General features: G+C 40.6%; 2 protein-coding genes across 2 annotated transcripts; one reads left to right on the forward strand and one right to left on the reverse strand.

Annotated features, from left to right (window-relative positions):
- Positions 1-16: 16 nt before the first annotated feature.
- Positions 17-7,139, forward strand: wbp2nl (WBP2 N-terminal like). The gene is made up of 8 exons (XM_038984017.1): positions 17-163; positions 1,217-1,325; positions 3,761-3,899; positions 4,277-4,369; positions 4,611-4,796; positions 5,074-5,157; positions 5,606-5,682; positions 5,795-7,139. Exons 1-8 carry the CDS (start codon positions 105-107, stop codon positions 5,867-5,869), a joined length of 822 nt encoding a protein of 273 aa, XP_038839945.1. The 5' UTR covers positions 17-104; the 3' UTR covers positions 5,870-7,139.
- Positions 7,140-7,317: 178 nt separating this feature from the next.
- On the reverse strand, positions 7,318-9,775 carry LOC120044031 (heme-binding protein 1-like). The gene is made up of 4 exons (XM_038988622.1): positions 9,755-9,775; positions 9,201-9,339; positions 8,461-8,641; positions 7,318-8,325 (listed from the first exon to the last, which is right to left on the reverse strand). The coding sequence occupies exons 1-4, from the start codon at positions 9,773-9,775 to the stop codon at positions 8,148-8,150; spliced, it is 519 nt and encodes a 172-aa protein (XP_038844550.1). The 3' UTR covers positions 7,318-8,147.
- Positions 9,776-15,216: the final 5,441 nt, after the last annotated feature.

Below are 15,216 nucleotides of genomic sequence, written 5' to 3' on the forward strand. Positions count from 1 at the left end.
GAAACAGCTGATCCTGTGACGTAACACTTTGAGGTTTTTGGGACATTCCTCTAATTTCCAGTGTGTAGCTGTACCTGACGAAGAGTACATTAGACTATCTGAACATGGCTTTGAATCGAAATCATTCTCAAAACGGAGGAGTTTTGATTAACAACGGCGAGAGGTTAGTGAATCATTAATCGCCACGAAGCTCACTTTCTAAAGGTAGCTTAGTTAGCTAACTCGCAAGTTAACGTTAGCTGTTATGGTAATGTTAGCTAGTTAGCAAGATAGCTTCCATACCTAGTGTTAATTAAATCTAGCCAATGTTAGTTAGCTATTTGGGTTGCTTTTTTTATTCAGCAAGCGCTATTTTGTAGTGATAAAGTCGTTAGCTAGTTTAATTATTTTTAGCTAGCTAACTGTTAGCTAAAAATAATTAAACTAGCTAACGACTTTATCACTACAAAATAGCGCTTGCTGAATAAAAAAAGCAACCCAAATAGCTAACTAACATTGGCTAGATTTAATTAACACTAGGTATGGAAGCTATCTTGCTAACTAGCTAACATTACCATAACAGCTAACGTTAACTTGCGAGTTAGCTAACTAAGCAACAATGACGTTGCTGACTGGTAGCTAGCTAGCTAACTGTTAGCTAGCTACCAGTCAGCAACGTCATTGTTGTTGGCCTTGCTGGCAGGAAAAGCTACCTAAGTACTAAGTCAGTCAGTCAGTCATCATTACGCATTTGAAACGTATTAAAGCTAACGTTAGCTAGATACATTTTCTTACTTTAGTCAAACTAGGTGTAAGAGTAAGCTAGCTAAATAAGTTTGTTTTCCAGGGAGGTAGACACAGCAAAGTCAACAAAGAGAGTGAGCCCGCCCGCCCCAACTACAACCTGAGTCTAAAGTAAACGCTGTGACAGAGTTTTAGGAAGTTGATAAAGTAACAGGAACTTAGGAAATATACGAATAAAGAACTTTTCATAATAGTTAGATTTGGCACATTCTGGAAGTGTCAGACTTAACCAACCAACCAGTATGTGAAATGCTAATAGTAGGCCTATGTGAAATGATGTAGACCATACAGAATCCCACTATGTCCCTTGACACTCGGTTCTGCTAGGATTCTACGACAGTATTTGTCCTATGGAGGACCTGTCATACATACTATACCTATTGATCTCTAAATTCACTACACATTCCTAAACTGAACATGTATCCTCCACTAGTGTGTTGAGGGAATGCAAGAATGTGGAGCTGTCCTTCAGTGATGTCACCAGCAAGACAGACCTGCTGAGGGGGACCAAGAAAGGGACTGTTTACCTCACTCCATACAGGGTATGTTTATTATCTGACCATGCTGGTCCTGTGTGCCTGTTGGAAGACAATCCTTTTTCTTCAATGAGGTTTAATAGCGGTTGGCATCCAATAAATGTTGCATTACCGTCACCTACTCGACTGGAGTATAACTCCCTTATACTTTGCTTTAAAAAAATCTATACAAAAAAATCTACAAATACCCTACCATCTAACCCTGCACTCACTAAAAACCAAATACATCTCTGCAGCTGCCACCACAACCTCAATTTTCTATGACTTACTTTCCATCCCTGCAGTACAGTTGATAACCATTGCTATAAATGCTAAAAATCCAATCTTACTGAAACATATCACATATCCCTCTGTACTGGTACAGTTCTACTACTCAAGCCACTCCTCTCAGGATCCCTCCCCCTTGACCCATCTTCCTCTACTTTCTTCAGTGCCTCAGCATATGATAACTTCTGCACTACTCTAACCCTGGAAACCTCAACCTGCCTCTAGCACGGGACATTTCTGATCTCCAGCCTCATGGGCACCCCTACAATTAACACATACCACTACTTTCCCCAATGCTACACATTCCTTTGTCTCATGCCCTTCTGTACACTTCTCACACCTAGGAACCTCCCTCCTACTTACAGCTTGACACCTGTAACAACGTAATGTATTTGGCACAAAAGCTTTTACGGGCTAACTTATATATCCTAACATCACTTTGTTGGGAAAAGACTCAACATCAAAATTCAAAAAGGGGGCTTCCCGAGTGGTGCGGTCTATGGCACTGCATCGCAGTGCTAGAGGCATCACTACAGACCCGGGTTCAATCCCAGGCTGTGTCGCAGCCGGCCGCGACCCGGAGACCTATGAGGCGGCGCACAATTGGCCTAGCGTCATCCGGGTTAGGGGAGGGTTTGGCCGGCCGGAATGTCCTTGTCCCTTTGCGCTCTAGTGACTCCTTGTGACGGGCTGGGCGCCTGCAAGCTGATTTCGGTCGCCAGCTGGACGGTGTTTCCTCCGACACATTGGTTCGGCTGGCTTCCGGGTTAAGTGAACAGTGTGTCAAGAAGCAGTGGCATGGCAGCGTCGTGTTTCAGAGGACGCATGGCTCTCGACTAGAGGTTGACCGATTTAATCGGAATGGCCGATTAATTAGGGCCGATTTCAAGTTTTCATAACAATCGGAAATCGGTAATTTTGTACACCTTTATTTAACTAGGCAAGTCAGTTAAGAACACAGTTAACACATAACGGTGGGTTAACTGCCTTGTTCAGGGGCAGAACAACAGATTTTTACCTTGTCAGCTCAGGGATTCAATCTTGCAACCTTATGGTTAACTAGTCCAACGCTCTAACCACCTGCCTGACGAGGAGCCCGCCTGTTACGCGAATGCAGTAAGAAGCCAAGGTAAGTTGCTAGCTAGCATTAAACTTATCTTATAAAAAACAATCAATCAATCATAATCACTAGTTATAACTACACATGGTTGTTGATATTACTAGTTTATTTAGCGTGTCCTGCGTTGCATATAATCGATGCAGTGCGCATTCGACAAAAAGGACTGTCGTTGCTCCAACGTGTACCTAACCATAAACATCAATGCCTTTCTTAAAATTAATACACAGACGTATATATTTTTAAACCTGCATATTTAACTAAAAGAAATCCAGGTTAGCAGGCGATATTAACCAGGTGAAATTGTGTCACTTCTCTTGCGTTCATTGCACGCAGAGTCAGGGTATATGCAACAGTTTGGGCCGCCTGGCTCATTGCGAACTAATTTGCCAGAATTTTACATAATTATGACATAACATTGAAGGTTGTGCAATGTAACAGGAATATTTAGACTGATGGATGCCACCCATCACAGTTCTTACCTGGGAATATTGAAGACTCATGTTAAAAGGAACCACCAGCTTTCATATGTTCTCATGTTCTGAGCAAGGAACTTAAACGTTAGCTTTCTTACATGGCACATATTGCACTTTTACTTTCTTCTCCAACACTTTGTTTTTGCATTATTTAAACCAAATTGAACATGTTTCATTATTTATTTGAGGCTAAATTGATTTTATTGATGTATTATATTAAGTTAAAATAAGTGTTCATTCAGTATTGTTGTAATTGTCATTATTACAAATAAATAAATAAAAATCGGGCGATTTAATCGGTATCGGCTTTTTTTGGTCCTCCAATAATTGGTATCGGCGTTGAAAAATCATAATCGGTCGACCTCTACTCTCGACCTTCGCCTCTCCTGAGTCCGTAGGGTAGTTGCAGCGATGGGACAAGACTTTGACTACCAATTGGATATCGAGAAAAGGGGGTAAAAAATTAACTACAAATAAAAACTCACAAGGACATACGACTCTTCTGTTCCACCACTCACGCCATCTTGTCTGCAGTATCACAAACTGGAAGACTACCATTGCTCTGTTTGTCCTCGTTTCAGTTGGTGTTTGTGTCCAGTAATGCCAAGGACAGCCTGGGGTCTGTAATGTTCCCGTACTACCTGATGAAGGGCTGCAGCATTGAGCAGCCAGTCTTCGCCGCCAATTACATCAGGGGCACAGTGTCTGCTGAGGCTGGGGGTAGGCAGCAGTTTGTTGTCCTCCTGTAGCATTCAACACTATCATCAGGAAATAACTGTAGAGCATGCAAAGTGTTTATGGCCTCCAGTCCCAGGTATGGCCTGATGTGTCCTAGGAATACATGCAGAAGTGAATCAATGACGCAAGGGTGATTTGCCAAGGCCAGATATTTTCCGAGGCTGACATCAGTCTGTAAACCACAATCTCGTTTTACTTACAATGTCTGTGTCAAAGTTTTTAGCAGCAGTAGTAGAAATTGAAGTGTGACATCTCCTCCAAAGCACTGATTATATAATTCAATATCAGACGTGCAATTTAATGCAAAGACAAGTACACAGTGCTCATCAATATTTTGACACTACTTTCTTTGGTTTCAGGAGGCTGGGAAGGCCAGGCTAGCTTCAAGATGTCTTTTTCCAGTGGGGGAGCCATCGAGTTAGGTCAGCACCTCTTCAAACTGGCAACAAATGGTAAGTAATTTCATGACTGCCATGTTTCTCATTACAGAGCCTATTTGTCATTCAACATACAGTATCTGCTTCACTCAGTTTATATCGTACAATTAAATAATTAATTTAACATGTACATCACTAAAGAATTTCCTGGTAATGCAGTCAAAGTTTGTTATATTTGTTAGGCTACATATTTGTTATACATGTTACTCTTTTAGTCCAGTCTGTATTTTAGGATTAACCCTAAACTTTGTTTTAGCATCTCGTGCCCCTCCTGCTCAAAACGGAGGTGCCTCCTTTGGCTATCCCTCTCCTGGAGTGATGAATGGCTACGGCCCACCACCTGTTCCTCAGAACTACCCGTATGAATCCCCACCCCAGCAGAATGGTTTCTACCAGGCTCCCCCAGGCAACATGGGCTATCCCTACCCTATGGCAGCCGCAGGTTTGTTATTAAAAAACTTTATCATCACTATAAAACTGTTTGTATGTAATGCATGTTTGGGTCATAATAATTGAGAATCAAATGCTGTGATGCTAGCAGATTGAAGTTTACATTAGAGATTGCCTAGCACTTAAATACGGAATAATTTTGGATAATGCCTCCATTGTTATGAGTGTATGAATTTTATTGATTGGTGTCAATATTTATAACTACTTCAAGTAAAGATGTGTCCCCAAGGCTGTTATGAGTATTTTGGGTATTCTCTCTTGTGTTGCAGGAATGTACCCATCTGCCCCTGCCTACATGGCCCCACCTCCCCCCTATCCTGGGCCCCCCCAAAACTGGGCTGCTCCCCCTGCAGGTTTGTCTCCCTGTCTCTCTCTGTATGTCTGCATCGCTGCATCTGTCTGATCCCATCAGTCTGCCTCAATATGAAGCACATGACGCATGGCACTAAGAAAGGAGTGCTGATGTCATAACCGGTACACATCATATTAAAAAGGAGAAACAAACAAAATACCTCTCACCCCTAGTCTCCCTTACCCCATGAAACAACCCAGTTGGCCTGAACTCAGTACGCCTCATTTACATGTCAGTTGTGTGTCTATTTGTGGGTTTTGGAGAATTGAAATAGAGTTGGAAGTGTGCATCATTCTGTCCGGAAGATGTCTTATCACGAGTATCCTGCTGCAATATACTGTGCTAATTGTGCTCCATTGTCTCTCCTACTCTACAGTTACAGTAGCATGTGCTTCTGTATCAGTTACTGTACCTGTGCATTATTCTCCCCTCATTTCCCTGATCCTCAGGTAATGCCAAGGCAGCAGAGGCAGCAGGCAGCGCCTATTTCAACCCCAACAACCCCCACAATGTCTACATGCCCATGGTAAGGGACCTGTTATTCTCTCCATGTCCATTCAGTTCATGCACTTTATGCTGTGTTGATGTTTTTAGTTCAGTATTTTTAAGATATTCTATCACTGTTTATTCCCACATAGGAACAGCCTCCCCCCTATGCACCTTCTGCCCCTCCTGCACCTTACCCAGGGTATCCAGAGAAGAAGAAGAACTAAAGCTCAATAACCATCATCCCCTAATAAATGCAACAGCAAATTATTAAGGGGATGATAATTATTAGACTGGAAAGGAAATTATAAAGTACTACATTGACAAAAAGGCAATATTATTTTCTGGCAATTCACACAAGTAATTTTGAGGCACAACAATGTTGGGACATTTTCAAATTATGAATGTTTCCTTTTAATCATGAGTAAAGCTTTATTTCACCCCCTCCCACTCAGTTTATTTTATTTTGTCAATTGCCAAGTAAATGGTTATTCACGTAACAGATAAGTATTCAATCTTTTCAGTTATCATGGTCGGCTCTCTCTCCTTCAGTCTGTTAGAATGTGGAACTGTCCTGTACTTAGGAAAGGGTTTCTAACTGCCTTGTTGAGGTACATGTAAGTACATGTAATGGGCAGTATGGGGAATGTATAGGCATTAAATATTTACAGCATTTTTTAAATCCAGAGGTTTATTACCAAAATACATTTTTATAACAATTTTCGATTAAAATGATATTAACAAAACGACAATTTCTATTCCTACTAGTATTGTAAAGTATTTTTACATTCACGTTCACAGTAAGTGTTTCCATTGTGTTGGTGCGTGGTTTAAGTTTGTTCCAGAGAGCCTTGAATGAAAGCTGAAGTTCCCAGTGCTCTCAATGTACACCATACCTTTCTAGATTATTTCTGGCTTTTTATTGAAGGAAGGAAGTGCATGTTGTTTGAATATGGCAATTGGATGGAGTACTGACATGTACCGCTACGTATGTGAGATTATTGGTAATGTGCAATGTTCCTAGATCTCACAAATAACTTGTTGAGCCTAGAGATGATAACTGGTCACATGAATAACCCATGCCCTAGTCGAATCCTGTATATTGTATTGATGAATGCAAAGCCCGGCTGAAAGCAAAACCCTACTCTCTGTGCAATTACACAAGTGTGGGGTTACTAGGCCATGTATTTATTTAGCCGCTAGCCTGCTACACAGTGCTTTCTTGCAGTTGTGACGAATTAACCTGTGAAAACCACTAATTTATTCCTGTTTAAACTGGGTTGTAGTGACTAACAGACCATATAATTGCTATTTTCTCAGAGTGCATAGAGAGGACATGTTGTACTAGTTTTAGGTTATAGGTTTGGTTGGTTTTAATTATCTGCTTAAATTTATCAAATGTCTGTGAAATATCTTGTTTGTAAACCATATTCCTTATTTTGAGTTCTTCATATTGATTCAAAATCTAATAATAAATAAATGTTTATGTAAAACCTATCCAAAACAGTGGTGTACCAGTATTTTAAGCATTCTTTTGTATAGAACTAAAAAAAGAAAACGTCGGTATTGCACAAAAAATCGTATTAGTAATATCTTGAATAAATATGATATGAAATGCTATCAAATCCTGATGATATCGTCACTCCATATTTTCACAGAAAATCACACACCATACAGAGGTATTTCAAAATACAGTTTCAAGAATCATAATAAGTAACATTACAATTCAAAGACTCCAAATACAAGCACACCAAAACATTCACTACACACAACTGCTGTCTTGAAAAGTTTTCATGTCATCACAGAAGGATTAGACATCTCAAATGATAACACTTAAGGAATGACTAATACATTTCTCCTTCATATCCTCCCCACCAACTAATTCATACTAAGGAAAACATTTGACTATCACTACTCTATGGCTCAATTCCTAGTTTATTTCCAATTCCCTCCCTTGGGAAAAGGAATTGTGCTTTTTAGAACTTAATTTAATTACTTATTGAATACTTAACTGTCATTTTGTTTTTATGGTGTGTGAAGTGAAGCATATATGTGTACAGCCTGATTTAACGTGCTTTTCTTCCAAGCACTATGAAGCATGTTTTAAGGGGAGTGTCAACCCCTGGGTGTACAAAATAAGAACTTGAGTTAATGATGTACCACCTATAACACACAGCGGTACTTTGTGGTTATCTTCTCCTACCCCTAGGCCACTTAATATCCAGTTACTGATAATGGTACCGTACTATTGCACTACTTTGGACCAGTAACTATGTAGCCCGCTGCCCATCCTTCCCCTTTATGACCTTTCAATAGTCTAATACTCTTCTTTGCATCACCTCTCCTTCATTTGCACTGATTTGAAAACAAATCCCCTGTTGTTGCCATATTATTTTCACATATCCTATTTTTTTGGGATGAAGATCAAGATGTGGAGTGATCAGTGAAGATGAAGGAGAGGAAGTGACTATAGTTTATTATTAAGAGTCAGTGTTAATGCTTCCCTTATGGCTCCTCCTGTAGGAACCACACCTCGTTGCGTCGGCCGTAGGGTTTCATGGGCGGGTCGTAGGTGCAGCAGAAGTACTGTTTCCGCTGAAAGGGGGCAGTCTCACCAAGAGTTTTGGTTAGGCGAGAGGCCTCTGCTCGGTACTCAGTCTCCCCTGCGAAGCCTCCAAACTGCCTGTGAAAAGAAAGAGTAGGTGGATAGGAGAGATAAAGAGGATATGTGATCAAATAATTTATGAATATTAAATACATTTTTTATCGTAAAGAATTAAAGAACAAAGTGAGGTGAAGACTGTATGGAGACACCCACAGTGAGTAGACAGTCATGCCGGGTCGATCCTCGATTCTGATGGCACTGTCGATGGGCACAGGGGGACTGACTTGGTAGTTGGTGGGAATCCTGAGGCTAACCACCAAACGGCGTGACATCACACCATCGTCCCTGGGATATACTGTGATGATAACCGGTGCTGTCGTCCCCATTGCCTCCCCTTGGAAAACAAAGATACAGAGGACAGATAGAGGGGTAGCAGACAACTTATCGCAACAGTCTTATTATGTGTGCATCGAGTTCATTGCATCCTCTTAGGCCCAGTTTCAAACTGACCTCTAGCATCAGAGTAGACACTTCTTCAGTCACCCTTGAAGATCTGAAAGTACTGAATAGGTGCCAGTAACATGGTAATAACACTATCGAACCCTCTGGTAGACTAGAAAGAGTTTTCACCATATTACTTGCTTACATCAATGCAATACTTTCAGATATGCACATTACATCAGTGGCACAATTCAATCCGTAGCGCTTAAGACCTGCGCTACAGCGGTTAGTTCGAAATTTAAAGGCAATGTTTCCGCATTCATGGTAAACGCTGCATATGTCGGCTCAATCGGAAATTCCCTTCAAATTTCAATCGCGCTATAGGGCTGAACTTCAGCAATATGGATTGAGTTGAGCCCCTAGATCTTTCTGAGCTTAGGGCTCATTAAAGATGTGTCCACATATGAAGTCCACTGACTGACAGGACAGGCCCTGCTCTCTGATTGGCTCACCTTGGTCGTTGCTTCCCCCAATGTACACGAGCAGCTTCCTCACTAGCTCCCCCGTCACCTGGTCAAAGGTCCGCCCCTCTGAGCTCACTGAGGCATACTTTGCACCATCGTACCTCCGCACCTCATAGCTGACCCCCTCCTGGGGAAGAGAGCGGGAGGCCAAACGTGATTCACCAATGACACACATGTTGACAAACTGTTCAGAGGGAAGTAAGCCACACACTACTTGGGGGTAAGAGGGGGGTGGGGCTGGGGGTGCTGTGATTGGCGATATGCAATGGGCAGAATCTGTGCTCACTGATGCCGGTGAAACACTTGGAGTGGAAACTAACAGAGGACAGGGAAATGCCCCCAGAAAAGGATCTAGATCAAAAATATTACGCTGATTTGATTCCAGTTCTTTCCTGCTCTGCTCTCAGGGCCCCGCAGTGTTTAATGAAGCCTAAAGAGAATAATGGGTAGAGATGCCTGTTCTTACATAAGACCAAACCATAGGCGCCGCACACACACACACGGCAGAGGGGTTAATGCGGTGTGTACACACACTCACTGACTTGCCGCCTGTTCTTATACATGTTATGATGTACTTGTCCTAAGAGGTAGGCTTATGCTGAGAAATATCAACCATTAAATAACAGAGGAACGTTACGTTTCACAATAATCACACATTCCATAACCAGTATTGAGTAAATCTGTTCCACTGAAAGGGACCTCAATGAAGGCCACATTTTTGAAATGCCAAATGTTTTATTCAGATCAATTTTATTCAGATCCATCACTAAGTTATCCCTTGTTTTAAATCACTCACGCTGAATACGAATGCCTGCTACATGACTAGACATATAATGCAATGTAAATACTACATTATGCACTGAAAACACTATTTTAAAGTAGGACTGGATGACATTTACATTTAAGTCATTTAGCAGACGCTCTTATCCAGAGCGACTTACAAATTGGAAAGTTCATACATATTCATCCTGGTCCCCCCGTGGGGAATGAACCCACAACCCTGGCGTTGCAAGCGCCATGCTCTACCAACTGAGCCACATGGGACCATGACAACATAATTGATGTTTGTTTCCAACATTAGGGTTGTTTTCCTAAAGAAGTTAAATCTGCTTCGTGTTTTGTTTCCTTGCCACGACACTAACGAGTATCGCGATACTGGTATCGTCTTGGCCCTAGCAACCATATTGATATGGGATTCATTGTATTCATTGATACAGGGATTGAACTGTGTTGCTGAATAGCTAAAAGGTTTATTTTAGCAGAATTGTCTATACACTAATAATTGACTCCAGCTGGTCTAATTGGGATGTCAAGAACTCGTTCATAGTGCTTCTGACTGGGGTTTGGTGTTCATATTGATGAAGGTGTTGTGGCTGCAACCCATCCTTGAGACTGTGGAATACATGTAAATGTAAGCTCATAGGAAATAACTACAGTAGATGGATGGGATGACAGTAATGCCATATCTTTAACACGTTTTCTTACTTCACTGCAATTATGCTATGATGTGTCACTGGTGTCAACTGGCCCATTCCCATTGTGTTGTTCCACATTTTTTGTTATTTAGGCTCTGTACTCCAGCACTTTGGATTTGAAATGATACACTGACTATGAGGTTAAAGTGCAGATTGTCTGCTTGAGGGTATTTTCATCCATGTTGGGTGAACCATTTTGATACAGCACTTTTTGTACATAGTCCCCCGATATAAGGGGACCTAAAGAATTGTGTCACACCCTGACCATAGAGAGCCCTTGTTTCTCTATGGTGTAGTACACAGGTGTCAAACTCATTCCACGGAGGGCCGAGTGTCTGCGGGTTTTCGCTCCTCCCTTGTACTTGATTGATGAATTAACATCACTAATTAGTTAGGAACTCCCCACACCTGGTTGTCTAGGGCTTTATTGAAAGGAAAAACCAAAAACCTGCAGACACTCGGCCCTCCGTGGAATGAGTTTGACACCCCTGGTGTAGTAGGTCAGGGCGTGACTAGGGGGTATTCTAGTTTATAATTTCTATGTTGTGTTCTAGTTTATATTTTCTATGTTGGTGTTTTGTATGATTCCCAATTAGAGGCAGCTGGTAATCGTTGTCTCTAATTGGGGATCATATTTAAGTAGCTATTTTTCCCACCTGTGCTTGTGGGATATTATTTTGTGTTTGTGCATGTGCACCACGTAGTCACGTTCCGTTGTTCATTTATTGTTTTTGGCTTATGTTTCACTTTGGAATAAATATGTGGAACTCAATATCCCCTCCGCCTTGGTCCCGTTCTTACGACAACCGTGACAAATTGGGACATTCACTTATATGTGTATTAAAAAGTTAATTACTTGTCCCATATTCATAGCATGCAATGACTACAAAAATTTGTTGGATGCATTTGCTGTTTGTTTTGGTTGTGTTTTAGATTATTTTGTGCCCAATAGAAATTAATGGTAAATGTACAGTATTGTGTCATTTTGGAGCCACTTTTATTGTAAACAAGGATAGAATATGTTTCTACATTAATTCATTTGGGCTCCCGAGTGGCGCAGCTGTCTAAGGCACTGCATCTCAGTGCTAGAGGCTTCACTACAGACCCTGGTTTGATTCCAGGCTGTATCACAATCGACCGTGATTGGGAGTCCTATATGGCGGTGCACAACAGTGTTAGGGTTTGGCCGGTGTAGGCCGTCCATTGTAAATAACAATTTGTTCTTAACTGACTATCCTAGTTAAATACAGGTTACATTTTGTTTTTATTATGTGGATGCTACCATGACTACAGATAATCCTGAATGAATTGTGAATAATGATGAGTGACAAAATGTAGAAGTGTTTAGAAACATTCTATTCTTATTTACAATAAAAGTATCCAAAAGTGCTGGAGTACGGAGCCAAAATAACAAAATTCACTGTCCCAATACTTTGGAGCCCACGGTATATGTCACTGTGACCAACATTAACAATACATGTAGGTGACATGTTCCAACAGCAATAATTGAACACTTTGTTCCTGAGTTCAGTCTAAAGGTGCAATTAGTGTGTGTGCTTAGCTGGAATCCTGCAACCTTCGTATATAATTACTCTGTGTCTCAGCTGGGTAGACGTGGGCCATAATTATTGTGGATGTGCTAATATTAGCAATTCATTTCATATTCAACCCGCTCTCTTTCTTTTTCTAACTTTGAAACAAATGGTTTTAATTGGTTTGAATGTCACCACACAATGTCATGTGAAGTTTGTAAACCTCTCACACAACTATGGCCTCTATAACCATTCAGCTGGCTTGGAGTATGAGCCTGTCTTGTGTATCAAGAAATAGACAATGTGCTGTCATTATATAATAAGCATATTGTGCTGTCAACTTGTCCGTCTAATCAAATGTCTTGTCATTACTAAACAATGCATGGTGCCAAGTAAGATCATTTCAGAGGAATTAAAACATAGCATAATATCAATACCGTGAAGAAAAAAACATGAAAATAAAAATAATAGTACCCGCCTATGTTTTGGTAAAAAGCTAAGGGAGAAATGTAACCACTCTCAAATTCATTGACAGAGAAAGGACGCAAGGACTGACCATCCATGATGACACAATTATAGTTTTAACTATGTTTTGAGGCTATACAGTGTTTGTTTACATTTATGTTGTTTACAAACATTGGGGTGATGGGGTAGACAGTTGAACTAAGCTCATAAGGCATTTATGTTATATTCTTCAAGAATCAATGGGTACATATCAATTTATAAGTCCAAAAATGGATGTAACTACTAAGGATTCTAACTTTAAAGCCATCTCCTTCCATTTGTAAGCCCTGAAATATGACAGGACCCACCAAGCTGTGTGTGTGTGTCTGAGCATGTGCAGACAATTTATCTGTATTCAATGTCAGTTTTAATTATGAGTGTATGATGTCAGACTAAAATTCCTCTGATCATGTGTCCGTGTGAGATTTCAGTGTGATCATTTAGGCTCTAGTGAAGTTCACAGATTTAGCACTGACTGATTTCAAAACTGCCAATAGCCTGTCTATCGCCTATTTAATGGCCACTCGTGCCTATTGATACAAAGACTCTCTTTTTCCTATTCCTCATACAGCCTTTTTGGTCGTCTGGTTGCATGTTATAGATTGAAGTAGTTCCAGATTCATGATCAGTCTCTTTGTCAGGCCAATGTCTGTAGATGTGTTTGTCAGTGTCACTTGATTCCACGCTCTCTGGCAATTGATCTAGCAGTTGTCTTTGCTTCCATCTGTCTGGCTTTGTCTCGTCTCAAATGTAGTATTTAATGAAGAACTCTGTCAGGGTGCACAAGTAAATTTGACAGGTCAAGGTGTTTCCTACCTTGGTCTCGCTGCTGAGCAATTTGTAGTCCGTTTCTTCGGTGTTCCCGAAAATTGTATTCTTTATCATTCCAAACATCGCGCTCTGGCCAGGTCACCACTCTGCTGCGCGCGTTGTCCCTTTATGCTATGTTATCGCCTGTGTTTCTGTAGCTTTTGCTTCCTTTGAAATAACTTGTTCTTATTTCATAATCTAGCCTACCTTCTTATTTTTGTCCTCCTTTTAAAATCACATAAGGAGATTCACTTTAAATATGTTGTGCACTCCTTTCCTTGATCCGAGGCCTTATTGGACAAATCAAATCAGAACATATATCTATTCACGTATTTATCTAATGCTGTTACCTAATAGTGCAACTAGGTTGAAATAGTGAATCTTGCTCCTAGCTCACTAGACGAGTTGACGATTTACAGCCACACGAATATAAACAACTGTCTCCGCCCTCCCTTCCCCGCCTCCACACTTGGTTTTTCACAATTTCCACTTAATATCTAGCCTACTTTTAATTGACTTAATAATTATTCCCACCGATTATCATGCACATTATTGCAGGCGGTAACATGAGCTAGTTTATTTAATTAGTATTTAGATCTCCACTGCGTAAGTTTATACTCGCATTAAACATACACTGAATATTTAATGCAGCGGTGTAGCCTACTGTAATACAGAATCGTGATTGAAATGAGAACATTTCATTCGCTTTCACATACCACATCAAAACATACACATAACATAATGTTGCACAAGCGTGTCACTGCTATCTCTCTCCAGCTGTGTGTCAAAGTAATTCAATGTCTTGGTATGCATGGAGGAGTGGGGTGTAGAGACACGTCTTATTTTGCGACTTTATAACAATATAATTTGACGCTATCTGTTGGTGTGCCACTATGCATTACATTTCCACTGCATGCGTGTGGACGGTGGGTGCTGCCGCGCATGTGCAATCTTATTTCTTGTCCCTATGTGTCACAGCGTTCTGCGTAGCTCTAGGGTCAATCTATTTAAACCCACACAGAAGACAATGTTAGTCACCGTATAAGAAATGGAATGGGGAGTGTTACACAGCTACACAGATTTAACTAAGAAAGGGGGATGAATAGAAGAGAATGAATAGTCCAAAAGGGGCACAGTTAATGACGAGGCTTTCTTTTTGAACGATAATCCAGGATGAAAACATAGCAGCAATGGACAAAGAACGAATAAAAAAAATAAAACAGTTCCCAGAAGGTAATACATGTTACTCGTATAAATAATTTAAAAACCTGGCAAAAGACTGCAGAGAAAAATGTAGTGGAGGAGTTGGTAGAAATGCCAGTTACCATAGACACAATAATGAAACATATTAATATGCCAGTACAAAGCAATACAACTCCTGCTGTTTTCCATTATGCTGGTAATAATCTTCTTATAAACGCCTACATAAGAGACAAAATAAAGCATATTGTTATACTTCTCTTATGTATGTTGCATGCCCTAGCATTATCTAAGACCTTTCCTTTATTTCACTGTTGGCTGGTCTTCACACTGTTTAAACCACTGGCCAGACGGTAGTGAAGAACAAAACAATTAAAAGATCAAAGGCCACCCAATGAGTTCACATCCATCTGACATAACACACCCTCTTTGTAATGCTTCATCTTTTAATTAACCAGGAATTTTAATTGCCTGATATCCTTA

Source organism: Salvelinus namaycush, chromosome 3, assembly GCF_016432855.1.
Source record: "Salvelinus namaycush isolate Seneca chromosome 3, SaNama_1.0, whole genome shotgun sequence".
In the NCBI taxonomy this organism is placed as follows: domain Eukaryota; kingdom Metazoa; phylum Chordata; class Actinopteri; order Salmoniformes; family Salmonidae; genus Salvelinus; species Salvelinus namaycush.